Source organism: Equus quagga, chromosome 4 (genome assembly GCF_021613505.1).
Source record: "Equus quagga isolate Etosha38 chromosome 4, UCLA_HA_Equagga_1.0, whole genome shotgun sequence".
NCBI classification, from domain to species: domain Eukaryota; kingdom Metazoa; phylum Chordata; class Mammalia; order Perissodactyla; family Equidae; genus Equus; species Equus quagga.
Window position 1 is genome coordinate 116,155,017 of NC_060270.1, and position 14,931 is coordinate 116,169,947.

At 33.5% G+C, this 14,931-nt stretch overlaps 1 protein-coding gene across 1 annotated transcript in view; it reads left to right on the forward strand.

Annotated features, from left to right (window-relative positions):
• AGPS (alkylglycerone phosphate synthase) overlaps positions 1–14,931 on the forward strand; it is a 140,990-nt gene that overhangs the window by 88,409 nt on the left and 37,650 nt on the right. Inside the window, exons 12-14 of the mRNA XM_046658916.1 lie at positions 6,539–6,590; positions 11,185–11,261; positions 13,072–13,184. Coding sequence (XP_046514872.1) covers positions 6,539–6,590; positions 11,185–11,261; positions 13,072–13,184 — 242 coding nt within the window. The remainder of the gene's footprint in view (positions 1–6,538; positions 6,591–11,184; positions 11,262–13,071; positions 13,185–14,931) is intronic.

A 14,931-nucleotide genomic window follows, 5' to 3' on the forward strand; every position in this document is an offset into this window, starting at 1 on the left:
TCCGTGTAAGGAATTATCCTCTTTCAATTCTTCAGTGCCTTATGAGGAGCTAGAAAGGAAGATTTAGTGGAAGATTAATGTGATTCTCTCTCATAAGTGGCGGTTCACTATAATCTCCAACTTTACTCAGTAGATGGGTAAGTGACTTTTGAGACTTTCTCAGGAAGTGGATTTTCTCCTGTAGCCTCTCAAGAGGGGGGAAATTGTGTTTTTTAATCAGAATATCAGTGTCAGATATAATATTATTCTCTTATTGTTTGTTCAAAAATGACAGTGATGTCTTTACGAGGTTTAAAGGGAAGAAACTGAGTGTTGAAACAAGCTCGAAAGCAATTTTTGAAGTTTGGGTGTTTTTTCCTCCCCAATAAAACCTTAGGGGTAATACCCTGTGGTATTGAGAGAGGACCATTTGTTCCGTTAGAAGGAAATGCTGACTGTATGTATGTGTGACGTGGATTAGTACCCATTCCTCTGAAACCTCTCAGCATCACAACTCAGTTTTTAGAATTATAGGTTAAAAGGCAGCTTTTTCTCTCACTACCTTTTGACAAAGGGTGGCCCTTTCTACCTACCATGACTTTTATTTAAACAATTTTAAACTGATAGGGTGTTTTTTTCTGGTGAGTTTAGATCATAATTTGGGAAGAAATACATAGTTCATGTCTGACACATCAGAATGTTATATCTCAATTGTGAATTGTTCTGTTTTCAACTTGATTTATCCTAGAGGGGTTCAAAAAATTGAAAGGAGTTAGGTTTAGCACTTATATTACAAAACGTTTAACGCTTCTTTATATTCAGCAATAATTCTTGGAAATCATTTGTTACATATAGAGAATGGAATCGTTATTTTTAATCATTTTTTTGTGTCATACTTTTTTCCCTCTGAAAGCAGAGAGAATGACCTAGCCAAATGTTTGGTTAATTGGATTATTTACGGTACGATTCAACAAAATGTATTTAAGTAGAGGACAGTTACACGATATCCTCTTGACCAGGAGCTACTCAAAACAAGTCATTATACCTTTACTAAACTGAAAATATAAAATTATGACTAGGAGACTGTTTGGCATTAACTTTTGTCCCTTTTCTTAATATAAGTGGAGGGAAATATGTACTCCTTTATTTCATTCTTTAAAACCAAGAGATAATTCTCTTGGTAAAAAAATTCTTGCTTACAATGTGGACTCCTAGCTCTAAGCCAGTATGTCATTTCCAATAGGATTAGCTAGTTATGCCAATAGCCTTAAATATTGTTTGATTTCATCTGTGCTATCAATTCTGATTTATTAGTTAGTGGAAGAATTAATTCTATCTGTATTTTAAGTTTTTATATCTAGAAATTTGCATTTAGCCGAATTCTCTTCTTTCACAAATCCTTTTTTGAACTTTTATATCAATTTATTTTATTGTGTGTCTTTTATGTGAGGTAGTATACTCTTACCTTTATCTCCAACATAGTGCAGTGGGTATTATGTAAGTTAAATAGAAGTGGTTCCTGTATCCTAATAATCACTAAGGATTTTGCATATCATAATAAATTTTCTGTGTTTACATTTTTGTATAGCTATGTACAAGGGGTTTGTTACTGGAGCATTGGCTTCTGATACAGTATGAGATTAGTAGGCTATCCCCAGAATAGTCTGTAAGGCTCAGGAATTTGGGCTGTTCTAGAGTCTATACAGAAAGTTTGATTTACTCCTTGAAGAAACAAACCTTTTCAATTCAAAGATGATTTATTTGTTAACCAAGGTACCAAAAATATAGGACTCCCATTCAGTGTTTATATTTTATAGTTTATCTTTATGAAGTTAGAATAGTAGAAATCCTGCAGGCATTTAAAATATGTTAATATTGAATTTCTTCTGCCAGTAACTAATAAACTAAGAGAAATATTCTCAAAGAATGTGTCTCATCTGAAGTGCGAGTTCTGGTTTTCTCTGTGACAAATAAGAGATATGACTTAGTTTCATAAAAACAAATTTTGCAGGGGCTGGCCCCGTGGCTGAGTGGTTAAGTTCACGTGCTCCGCTGCAGGCGGCCCAGTGTTCGTTGGTTCGAATCCTGGGTGTGGACATGGCACTGTTCATCAAACCACGCTGAGGCAGCGTCCCACATGCCACAACTAGAAGGACCCACAACGAAGAATATACAACTATGTACCGGGGGGCTTTGGGAGAAAAAGGAAAAACATAAAATCTTTAAAAAAAACCCAAAAAAACCCAAATTTTGCAGAAATCTTTTGATGTGTTTCTTTCCTTTTTTTTTTTTTTTGAAGATTAGCCCTGAGCTAATATCTGCCAATCCTCCTCTCTTTTGCTGAGAAAGACTGGCCCTGAGCTAACATCCGTGCCCATCTTCCTCTTCTTTATATGTGGGATGCCTTCCACAGCGTGGCTTGCCAAGCAGTGCCATGTCTGCACCTGGGATCCGAACTGGTGAACCCCAGGCCTCCAAAATAGAACGTGCGCACTTAACTGCTGCACCACTGGCCTGGCCCCTGATTTGTTTCTTATAGGGGCTATTTTTTGGAGAAAATGGTTAGATTGAGAAATCTGTTGCTTTTTAAGTTAGTGAAGAGAATTCTACTAAGTAAATAAGACTAATCAGAGTGGTTGTTTTTTATTTTTCAAGTTATATGTTCAAGTAATTCCTGATTATATTTTACTAAATAGTCTGAAAAGATATGAGAAAATTCAATATGGACTAATAATGAAATATCAGTATCTTTGTTTTATCTGAGAAAAGAATAAATAAATAACTACAATGACCTCAAAGCACAGTTATAAGACGAAGTCAAATTATTGGCAATTTCTTCTCTTTAGTGATGTTACAAAGTACACTTTAGGTACAAGTCAGGTGACATGAGAGATTCTAGTGAGGACATTTATCGTAGTAGGAAAGAAGTGAGTTATTTCATTAACTCCAGTTTGAGTATGCAATTTTTGTTTGAATGTTCTTCAAATTCCCCGAATATATCATTGACCCACCATTAAAATTACTTAGTAAAAATATTTCCTCTCAGGTTAGTTCTGATCACCTACCACCAGGGGTCACTTTAACTCAAGGACCCTTTTTCCCTTTCCTCATCTATGTAATATTCTCAGAGTAATGTAATTGAAGAGCCTGGGAGTGAATTTAGAGCTCAAATTCTCAGAATTTGTGATGTCTCTAACTTCTAAGGGAAAAAGTTTGAGGTTGTTTAATTGAAACATAACGTAGCCTTAACTACAGGTATAGTAACAGATTGAATGTCGTTTTTTAAGAATAGTAACATATTTTAGTCTTTTGATTACAGGAACTTCTGTTTAATTAGCTGTAGTGGCACCTTTGAGTTTAAAATTCGAGAAGACTTTGCCCGCTTTGTATTTTTAGAATGATGTGCTTTGATTTACAAATTATCAATTGTTAGAGGATCGTAAAGCAATCTATATGCTGTTTTTAATTTGAGTGCTTTGCCTATGAGAACGTGTTTGTGACAGTAACTGAAAAAGTCTATTTCCTGACTTTTAAAATGGCATTGTTAAAACGTGAGACTCAGTAAAGCTGTTGGTTTGCTTTTGGTAATAAGTCAGTGTTGAAAACTAATGTAGCATTTATTATCTAGATACAAAAGGCTTTCTTTAGCTTCTTATTCTTTTCTGATAGTCTGTGTCTGTAACCATCTGCCCTGCGTCAGTATGAATAGGAATAGTAGATGACTGACTAGTTTATGTGACTCAGCTGTCAACTTAAACTCATGTTCAGTAGAGTTCACTATCAGTTGCTGTATGTGTGAGTGCCCCGAAGCTTTCCTACTTATTTTTCCAACTTTTTAATTTGACAGTGTTAAGCAAAACTTGAATGAAGAGTACAGTGATCACATGAATATCCATCTTGTATATTCAACAATTGTTAACTTTTTGCTCTGTTTTATTTGTTTGTATCTATGTTTTCTGGACCATTGGAAATTAAGTTGCAGACAGTATGACACTTGACTTCTAAATGTTTCAGCATACATCTCCTAAAAATAAGGGTATTCTTCTTTATGACCATAATACCATTATCATGTCTAAGACAATCAGCAGTAATTTCTTAATGCCGTCTAATATTCATTCTATAATCAGATGAGTCCAATTGTCCCCAAAATGTATTTTGTGTGTTTTCAAACCAAGATTTTCTCAAGGCCTGCATATTGTGTTTTAGTTGTTTTAGAGACTGAACTCCGCTAGAAATTTACTATACTAAATGTAATATACATTTTCCACATTTTCTGATATATACCCATGCTGCTTGTTTTCATTAATAGCAGCTGCTATAGATACTGGTAAAGTAGAATCTGGGTGATAATAGGAGATGGAATTTACAAGTTGTTCGTAGGAATTAAAATTCTTTTTTTTTCCCCCAATAATGACAGAATGGCTCTTAATTCTGTCTCATATTTTACGGATGTGCTGAAGCCAAAATACAAAGCTATGTATGTTATGTGATATTCTATTTATTATATAAAGAAAAGAAACTTGGTCTAATCAGGCTTCATGTGTTTTATTAGTTGATGTGCCTGTTTTATTAAAGCATCTCAGGAAAATTGATTTTACTTTAGTATTTTGGAAACTGGTAACATTTTTAGAAATATTAACCCAACGACAAAGATACCTTTATACCAAGATTTGAAGTTACTTAGGTTGTAGATTTTTAAACTTTATTTTGTAACTATTATTCTTTTAATAAGATCACAAAATAGCAAGTAAGGTAATTTTCTTTTTTTGTTTCAAATCTGACTTTAAAGCTCTTGTCTGTGTGTTTGTGTGTTTAAGTGGTGTTTGGGTGCTGTGCGGTGTATTTGAAATGTGCTCATCCAGCAGTCAGGGTGTCTTGGTCCTAGTCCTGTCTTTACTGTTTATACAGTCACCTGACCTCTCTCAAGTCTTTCAACCTCTCTGGTTGTGTATCCTCAGCTATAAAATGGGGATAATACCAGTTCTGCTACTCTGACAGGGTTGTTTCTTATATTAAATAAAGACCTATGAAAGCAGCTTGGAAGCCATAGGATTCTATAAAATGTAAGGCAATAGGTTATTGTTACTCTGTGTATATAAAATTACCTAATAGTGTTTCTTTAGATTTGGCAGTGATTTTTTTATATATAGATTGAATTATGTCACCTTTAGTATCAAAGGTGAATAAATAAATTGTATAGTGTTCAAAATAAGAATCTAACTAGTCATTTTGTTGGGTGAAATAAAATGTGTATTGTGAGTGGTTTTATAAAATTAAATATTTGTTCAATTAAAAGCAAATGATAGCAAAAATGTAATGCGCAGTTAAGATATGTGTTAAGTTTTGTTCTTCTGAGTGACTGTCATAAATCTCAACATGGTGTTGATTCAAGTTTTATTGATAAATGTTGTTACTCAGCTAAATGTTTAAAAAGTTTATGACATTAGTCAAAATTTCGTGGCCTAAAAGCACTCTCTTGGTAGATGTTTAACCATGTTAAAAATTTGCGTAGAGGAGCTGGTCCGGTGGCGCAGCGGTTAAGTCCCCATGTTGCACTTTGGTGGCCTGGGGTCCGCCTGTTTGGATCCCGGGTGCGGACATGGCACCGTTCATCAAGCTATGCTGTGGCAGGCATCCCACATATAGAGCAGAGGAAGATGGGCACAGGTGTTAGCTCAAGGCTGATCTTCCTCAAGGAAAAAAAAAAAAGATTTGCGTAGAAACTAAAAATTCCATTTAGGGTGCAGTGCACTTTAATTCCATGGAAAAATTATAGCTAACTTAAACCTTGCTATTGTTTGTATTGTAGTTTTTAGCATCACAAAACTAATATGTGTATATGATTTCCTTGTTTTGCTTTCCTTGCAGCTTTGAGCGTGTGCTTAGATAAATATAACTGGTGCAGTTTTAGATGGTTTAGGTGCATCATCTTATGATTCAAAGTTTTGTTGCTATTTTCATACAAGTCACCTTGAAAGATCTTAGAATTCTGGACATCGTCTGATAGTTTTTCTATTTAAAATGGATTATGAGAAGGGATAAAAAGAAAGAATAATTTCTAGACTTATCTATGAAGACATTACAGATAAGTTTTGAAAGCTCACAAAAATTCCACCATCATCTTCCTCATTTCAAAACTATATAAGGACCTGATGACACATTATAGTTCATAAATGGCATAATGCTCCAGGCATTGATTTTAGTCTTTAAAATTTCTACTTTGTTCTAAAACAATCTACTTTGAGGCCTACTAGTTCTTTTAGTTAATTCTCTAGGTCTTTGCTAGGCATTAAGCAGATCTTGTTACAGATAAATTAAAGATCTGGCATCATATAATGTTTGTATTAGGTATGTAGATTTTTCCTCTCCAGATGCTTTAAAGAAGCCACTGATGTTTTGATTGTCTTCATATCATTATATAAACAGTTAATATTTTTTTCCTATATATATCGTTAGGAACTAAGCTCGATCTCAAATACAGAAAGAGGACATTCATGTTCTACTCACCTATTTTCTTTACCATATTAAATTGTATCACATTGTTTTCTTTTTAAAACAGAGATGTGCGCCTGCCTCTATACGCCTCATGGACAACCAGCAGTTTCAGTTTGGTAAGTAAGGAGCAGTAATTTTTAAATCTGCTCATTAAGTCACAAAAATTTATGAAACCCTAGTTATGTGTCTGGAAGAGTACTGGGTGCGGAGTTAGAAAGATGAATGTCATAGTTCCTGTCCTTCAGGAAGCTCTCAGTCTAACTAGGACAGATAATTACATGAGTGCAGGAGGTTGATGATGCGCTGGCCACCCTGGGCTGCAAACAAAGGCATGGTTGATCCTGCTGCATTTTACTTGATGTTGGGGTTGGGTCAGGTAAAGCTTCTTAAAGGAGGGTGATGCTTGAGCTAACTCTTAAAGGGTGAATAGAAGAAGTTCGCCTGAGGCAGTCTCTTCTCTCTTGTGAAATTTGTTCACTTAACAAAAAAATAAGTTTTAAAACCTCACTGGCGTGTTTTAGGGTACTTCTCATAGTTGTGTGTGACTCAGATAGCGGGTGGGGTGAGAGTTGTTAGGAGATGAAGCTGCATGGGTGGATTCGGGCTTGGCAGGATGGGTTGGGATTTTATCTTGTCAGCAGAGGGATTTCTTTGTAGAGAGAATAAAATAAATCAGCTTTACATCTTACAAAGCTCGTTCTGTTAGCAGTATGCAGGGTGAATTAGAATGGTGCAGGCGTGGAGGAGGAGTTGAAACGGTTTAAGAGGCAAACTTTGGGGGCCTTGATCCAGGCAGCAGCAGTGGAGATAGGATTTGTAAGGGACAGATTTTTCAAAGATCAGTTTGCCAACTGGATGTGGAAGGTTACGTAAAGGGAAGAGCTGAGGGTAACTCCCCGGTTTCTAATTTGATTGATTGGGTGGATTGAATGACAGTCCAGAAGAAGAGATGTTGATTTTGGGGAAAAGGCATTACAACAGGTTGTATTTAAGGTGCCCTTGGAATATTGAGGTGGAGAATTCAGTAACAGTTAACCTTGCTTCTTTTTCTCCCTGTTTTGCTTTAGAGTATTAAACTTTCTGACACAGTTTATCATCTTTTCAATTCTAGTTTTATTGCTTTTATATTTTTTCCATCTGCTGAAATTTAGTTTGGAATTTAAGTTTATGGAATTTAAGTACCCTCAAAACAGTCCCTGAAATTATGGGAGCGATTGCTCAGTAATAAATACTAAAGGGTAACATAGGCAGGCTTTTGTTTGTTCTAAGAGTAGATTAGATTTTAATTTAGGGAAAAATGATTATTATAGTTATAAAGAAACTTAACTAAGGAAATCAGGTTCATAACGTATCAAGAGTAGTTTTAAAAGTAGAGTCTTCTAAGTCAGTCACAGCTTTTATTTCTTTAAGTTAATTACTTTCAAAATACTATACTACTGATAAAAGTTTAAGATAAATGTGTCCTATAAATAATGAACTAGTTAAATGAAAATCAAGCCTCCTGTGTGTTTGGCCTGCAGAGAAATAGGTCGGAAGAGAGCCATGTATCTGATTTAAAAGGCTGTGTTATCCATTTATATGCTGTTATTGTAGTAAATTATGTTAGACATAGACACCCTCGTAAAATTAACTATGATTTGGCCAGATTTTATTTATAATTTGAATCTATAACAATTTAAAATGAAGCTTTAAAGAAAAGATCCTTCTGGCTATGTGTCACCCCTGTTCCACGTTCTGAGTACTGTGCTTAGGTACTTGCACCTAAGTACCTTAGGAACATGCTCTGCAGTGGGATCTACCCTCTCTAGTCTTGACTGTGTTTCCTCTCCCTCTGCCCTTTACTTGGCCAGCAGACTGATCTTTGGAAACAGAGATCTGATCATGTATCTTGGTTGTCTATAGCTGTTTTGATTTCTCAGTACCCATTGAAGCCTTTCCATCTATATATCCTGCCATGGCTGTATGATCAAGAAACTAAAGAGTGGGGCCAGCCTGGTGGCACAGCGGTGGTTAAGTGCGCACGTTCCACTTCGTTGGCCTGGGGTTCACCGGTTTGAATCCCGGGTGTGGACATGGCACCACTCGGCAAACCATGCTGTGGCAGGTGTCCCACATATAAAGTAGAGGAAGATGGGCATGGATGTTAGCTCAGGGACTGTCTTCCTCAGCAGAAAGAGGAGGATTGGCGGCAGATGTGATGTTAGCTCAGGGCTAATCTTCCTCAAAAAAAAAAAAAAGTTAAAAAAGAAACTTAGGAGTAACACTTAGCACAGCAAGGGGTGTCCAGGACCTTGACCCAGCCATTTGACCGATTGGTCAGTGTTTGTCCCATAGTGATTGTTAACAAGCACAAGCCCTATTATTAATTGTTAATATTTTTAATGTCACCCCTACCTCTGATACAACCCTTAGTACATTATGTTAAAATGATATATTTTTGGTATGTTGAAATGATGTACATCACTGAGTATAATGAAATGTTCTATAGATTTCCTTTGTAAACTAGTTTGTCAAATTTAGAGCATATTTCTTATTTATTTTTATATCTCCTGTACATGTCACATAACAGGCACTTAGATGTTGATTGATTTAATCATCAAATTAGCAAAAGAGGGTGAAGAAATCTTGGCTAGCACACAGCGTGGTGCTAGCATGTTGTCAATAGCACAGTTTACCAAATACCTTCTCACAACCATTCCTCAAAGTGGTATTCCCAGTTTACAGACAACTCAAAGGCTAAATATTTCAGCGAAAGTCCACAAGTCACACATGATAGAGCTGGGATTGAACCAAATTTGTCTGCCTTCAAAGCTCAGGACTTATTCCACTGTCTCAGATCACTTCTTTGAAATGCAGGTATTTATTAAATCCTTTTAAATTATTCAGTTAACACTGTAACAACACAAAATTCACTAATCAAACTGTCAAGCTAATAAATTTTAAAAATATTTCCTTTGATTACTGTAAAACAATAAAACACAATAGCTGAAATATATTTAGAATGTAATCAATTTGATAGGCAACATTAATTTAAGAATAAGTAAAAAATAGTAATATCCTCTTAGTTAATACCGATGCTTGACCCACTTAAAAGTTAGTAAGGCTTTTACAATTACTATACTTCAAAGCTATCACATCAACTCAGTATTAGGGATATGTGTGACTAACTCCCATAGTGTTAATGGAAATTGTGCATATAAATTTCAGTGTCTTAAGATGAGCATATACCCTTAAGGATTATTCCACATCATACATTGTATAAAGATACGTGGATCAGAAGTCCTCATACATTGTGTAAAGATATGTGAATCAGAAGATCTGTATGAGGAACAGATAATTTCAGTTTCTTGCAAGAACACAACGCACACATACATTTATGTTTATATATTTATTTCCAATTGTCATTAAAGTAGGATGAATTCCATTTGGGACAGAAAATGAATATTTTGATGATATGTTATTTCTGACTTTATATATGCTAGAAATGGTGTCTTTTAAAAGCACTGGTTATGCTAGAGAAGCATCTCTGATAGGTTACAGTAAAAGAAAAAAAATTCCCCAAACAAGCATCTTACTTGTGATCCAGGAGCTCAAAATCTGTCCTTGAGTTTTGTTTTGTTTTTTGCGCAGTTCAGCTATAGTATGGATATCTAACTCTTGGCCTCTGGTCAAGACTTACTGTCACTTGTTTTTTTATTTAATACACTTTCCTGTTAGAATCAGAAAAAGTATAATAAAGACTACAGATTCAGATTCTCACTTTAAAAAAAATAGATGAATGAGGAAAGGAACCTGCCAGTAATGTTTTTCTCCCCCAAGAAATTTTTTTCCAAAAAACTAGTTTGTTGTTTGTACCTATTTTAAAGAAGAGACCTACACTTTAAAAACAAAGAAAATCTCAAAACCTTAAAGCCTTTTTTAAAAATAAAATTTTTATTTGGAGATAACTGTAGATTTATTAGACTTTAAAATTCTTTATGAAAATTGTATGTAAATGGTATACCACATTTTTCTGAATTGGGCTCAGAGCACTAAGGCCAGATGCATGACTTAAATGTAGCAGTGATGGGAGGTAAGAAGTTGCTATTCCGAAAACAATGAGAAAACAGTAAAAGACTTTCACTCAATTAAGCTCAATCCGCAGGCAAAGATGTTAATTTAACAGACTCTGAGACACCCTTTATGTTATTTTGGCAGTTTTAACTCTCCGGGTGTGATTAAGGAAGCAATTACTAGTTTTATGCCAAGAATTCTGGATGAATTAAGAATTAATTAAGAAACAACCTTAAATGTGGTATTGACTTCATATTTGGTTATAGTTCTGAATGGTTTCTGCATAATTAAAAAATAAAAGTAAAACCAGCCATCGCTGGGTGTTCTTAATGAAATAAAAATTAATGAAGTGTTTTTACTATACAATTGAAAGATAACCTAAACTACGTGTAGTATTAATTACATATAGTAATTTGAGTTAAAAAAAAACCAAGAAGGAATTTTGTAAACAAAAAATTGTTTGTGGCTTTTAAAGAAGATAAAGATAAAAGATGTAGATCTTAGTATCAATATGTTATAAATATAGGGAGATTTTAGAAATTGAAGTCATGAGAATGTTCGCTTGCATTCAGGATACTAAGTTAAAGTAGCCTCTTGATCTTCTGAAAAACGTAGACTTTCTTACTAATTTAAAATATGAACTCTTTTTCTTCTTAGGTCATGCTCTTAAACCTCAGGTTTCCTCTATTTTTACATCATTTTTGGATGGATTAAAAAAGTTTTATATTACAAAGGTAAGAATTTTTATAAAATGTTAAAATTTTAGATGCTTAGGATATTAATTTTGTTTCCTTTTCCCCTCACACCTATTATAAGTGTGTTTTTCCATGTTGCTGTGTGCATTTCATGATTATTTTTGCATTGGAATAAATGTTGTGTTAAGTAAATCAATCATACATTAAATTTCAGAAATTTTAAATTCTTTTCCAGGTTTGAAGTTCCTAAAAATAACGCTGCATTGAACAATTTTGTGCATATAACGTTTTATATAGTTTGAAATTTTTCCTTTATAATAGATATCGGGAACTGAAATAAGAGCATGGATTTTTCTTTTTTTCACTTTTGATTGCTGAGTTCCTTTCCTAAGGGGTTATACTAGCTTACACTACTGCCAGCAACACTCCTGTGTCATTTTTTGGTTGAATTCTTGCTATTGCCTGTGGGATTATTGTTTTAAATTTACTGAATCCAGGGAGAAAAATAGTACCTTATTTTAGTTGATGTTTCTTGAAACTCCAATGAGACTGACCATGTCCCTGTATTTCCTAGATGTAATTTTTGAGTGAATTAGTTGAATATGGTTATTTTGCCAGGGATGACAGTTTCATATTTTTTCTTTGGTGCTTTAGTGTGTGCCCTTTGAATAATGAGGTTATTAGATGCCTTTGTTATAAATGTAAATAATTTTTCCAGTGAGGTGACTCCCTTTTTAATAAGAATTTCTCTTTTTGGTGCAAAAGTTTCAAATTTTTATATCTTTTCCTGTGATGATTTAATTACTTCTAAGCTCAGAAAAACCTTCCTTCCTCCAGAACTATGATTAGGATCATTTTCTTCTCTCTCTTGCTTTTTTGTTAAATTGGAATTAAAATATATATTTTTTATCTTTATTACTATTTGAATTTATGTCAATTTTATGATGTGAGAGAAAGACCTCAATTAAGCTTCACCTCCGGCTCTCCCAATTGCTAACCTGTTGTGACAGCACCGTTAACTAAAGAAGCCTTGCTTCTCTCACATTGATTTGCCGTGTCTAAGACATCTTCTTATATGCTAATCCAAGAAATAGACTCCATTGTAAAATATCAAATTCTGTTTAATGAGCCTTTGTTCTTGAAAATTAAATGGGTTTAATTGCTGTAGCTCTAGTTCTCCCTCCTGTTTTTCAGAATTTTCCTTGTTATCACCATCACCTACCTGTTTATCCTGGAAAAATTTAGAAACTCTTCACCATTTTAGAAAGTTCATCCAAGTTTTTATTAGAATTGGAATAAACTAGTATATTAATTTTTGGCAAGAATTAACAGGTTTATAATACTTAGTTTGTGCCTTCAGGAACGTATGTCTCATTTTTTTTAGACATGATTTTCTAATAAAGTTATATATTTCCTTTTAAGATTGTTCTTAGATGTTTTATATTTTATTTTTGTACAGAAAATCTCCTTTGAAAATACTATTTAAAAAGAAGTTGTTGTTCTTTTTTTTCTCCTACATTCTACTACTGTATTATATTCTAGCATTTTGGTAGTTTTATTTGATTCTTTATTAGAGTTATAACTTAAAAGTTATTTTATTTACATACCAATACGTCATTACAATTGACACTGTGGCATACTTTGAAATGTTTTTCCATAGTTTTATAATATTGTAATGATCTGAATAGGTGCATTAAGCATTCTTTTTGATTGACATGTAAAGTTCCAAAGCTCAATTTTTAAAGAGTTGGTGTGTTTGAGCCCAGATCAAAAGTGAAAAAGAGTAAAATGTATTTTGATTTACTATTTTGTAGGATAAGACTATCTGTAATAATAATTTTTTTTGTAGTTTAAAGGATTTGATCCAAATCAGCTAAGTGTCGCTACATTACTGTTTGAGGGGGACCGTGAGAAAGTTCTTCAACATGAAAAACAAGTGTATGACATTGCTGCAAAATTTGGGTATGGCTTTAAGTTCATAATGCCAAGAGAAAATTAAGCTAAAGTTCTGATATCTCCAAGCAGTTGTTAATGTACCCTTTTTTATATTAAATATGTGGTAATATGTGATAGTCAACTTAAAATGTTGTTTTGGTTTACTTCCAAAATTGTAGGAAGTTGGACTGGTATGTTGCTCTTGCTTGTCTAATCGTAGTACAGCCATGAACCGCAGAACATTTCAGTTAACAACAGACAGACCACACATACAACAGTGGTCCCAAAAGATTAGTGCCACATAACCTAGGTGGGTAGTGGCTATACCATCTAATTCTGTGTAAGTACACGCTATAATGTTGGCACAATGATGAAATCACCTCATGAAGCATTTCTCAGAATGTATCCCCATTGTTAAGTGAAGCATGACTGTATATGATATATTAAATATTTTGTGTTTTTCCGTTAATGCTAATTTTATAATATTTGCTGTTTGTTATGCTAGCATGAAATAGGAAAAAGTTCGTAGTCATGTTACTATTTAATGTTAAAGCATATGTATAAAACATGCTATTAGTATGTTTTTAAAAGGAAATTGTATTTAATCAAAAGTATTTGATAAATTATCTCTACTCCACCCCCTGTCACTTATTGTTCTGTGCTGATATAAAGAAACAGAAAACATTTCACATCTATAACCAACTGAATAATGATTGGGTGGTTTTCTGTCTGTCTGCTTGATGGATTAGAAGATTGATTGATGAGAACTATAGTGAAAATGCCATTTATCAGGACTATGTTTTTTCCTTTCCTTTTAACGTACATAAACTTATAGTTATTCTGAATACTAGTCTTTTTTTTTATTTCAGAGCTTAAAATATATCATATGCATTATGCTTAATCTGCGTTCTTTGTAAATATTCACTTCTGTTCCTTTTTTTTCTTTTTTGCTGTTCTTCACAAGAACAAATTAACACCTAATTTGGGGCAAGGTGTCTTAGAATGCCTCACTTTTATGTATTTTTCTCACATGTAATGTTCAGCCCTTTATTTTTAGGATTTTCTAAACTTAATGTTAAATTGCAATATTCTCAGAAAAAGATCTAAACTCGGGCTTAATTTTTAGATTACTTTTGTACTTTTTTTGAGTGTTAGAAATTAATCTCTCAGTTTGGTTTTTACCCTATCCTGAAATTGGCAAGTGGAATTTTTTTATTTCTTTAGTAAAAAATGAAATTCATTAATCTTTTACTTTTTCTCCTCCACAGTACCTTTTTGGGAATTATTGCTGTTTTGACTAAAGTAGTTGAGTAGTTGTGCTATAAGGCTTTATTTGATGATCAGATGGCTTGAATTTCAGGTTATCTGTGAATTTTTTTTTAATTTGAAATGTACGCATACCTGTTTTTTAGTTTCTAACTTCTGTGTTTATGTAGTTTCTAATTTTAGTTTCTAACTTAGTTTCTAACTTATATATATATAATTGATTTAAAAGCTTTTTTTCTTAAAACCTATGGTACTAGTAAGAAACAAATAGTTAAGGAGATTTAACTTAAAACCTTTAATATCTAAATGACATCTTTTATATCTATCTAGCCTTAAATATTAGACACAAACTTTAAAAAAAAGTTTCTTTATAAATTTAAATATTTAATTGGGATTTAAAAACTTTCAAGAAGTACTTGTAGGGAAATGAATGCTTTAATACTTAAAGCACTGTATATTAGGTTAAATTTACTTAGTTTGACCTCATTCCCCCCCCCCCCCCCCCCCC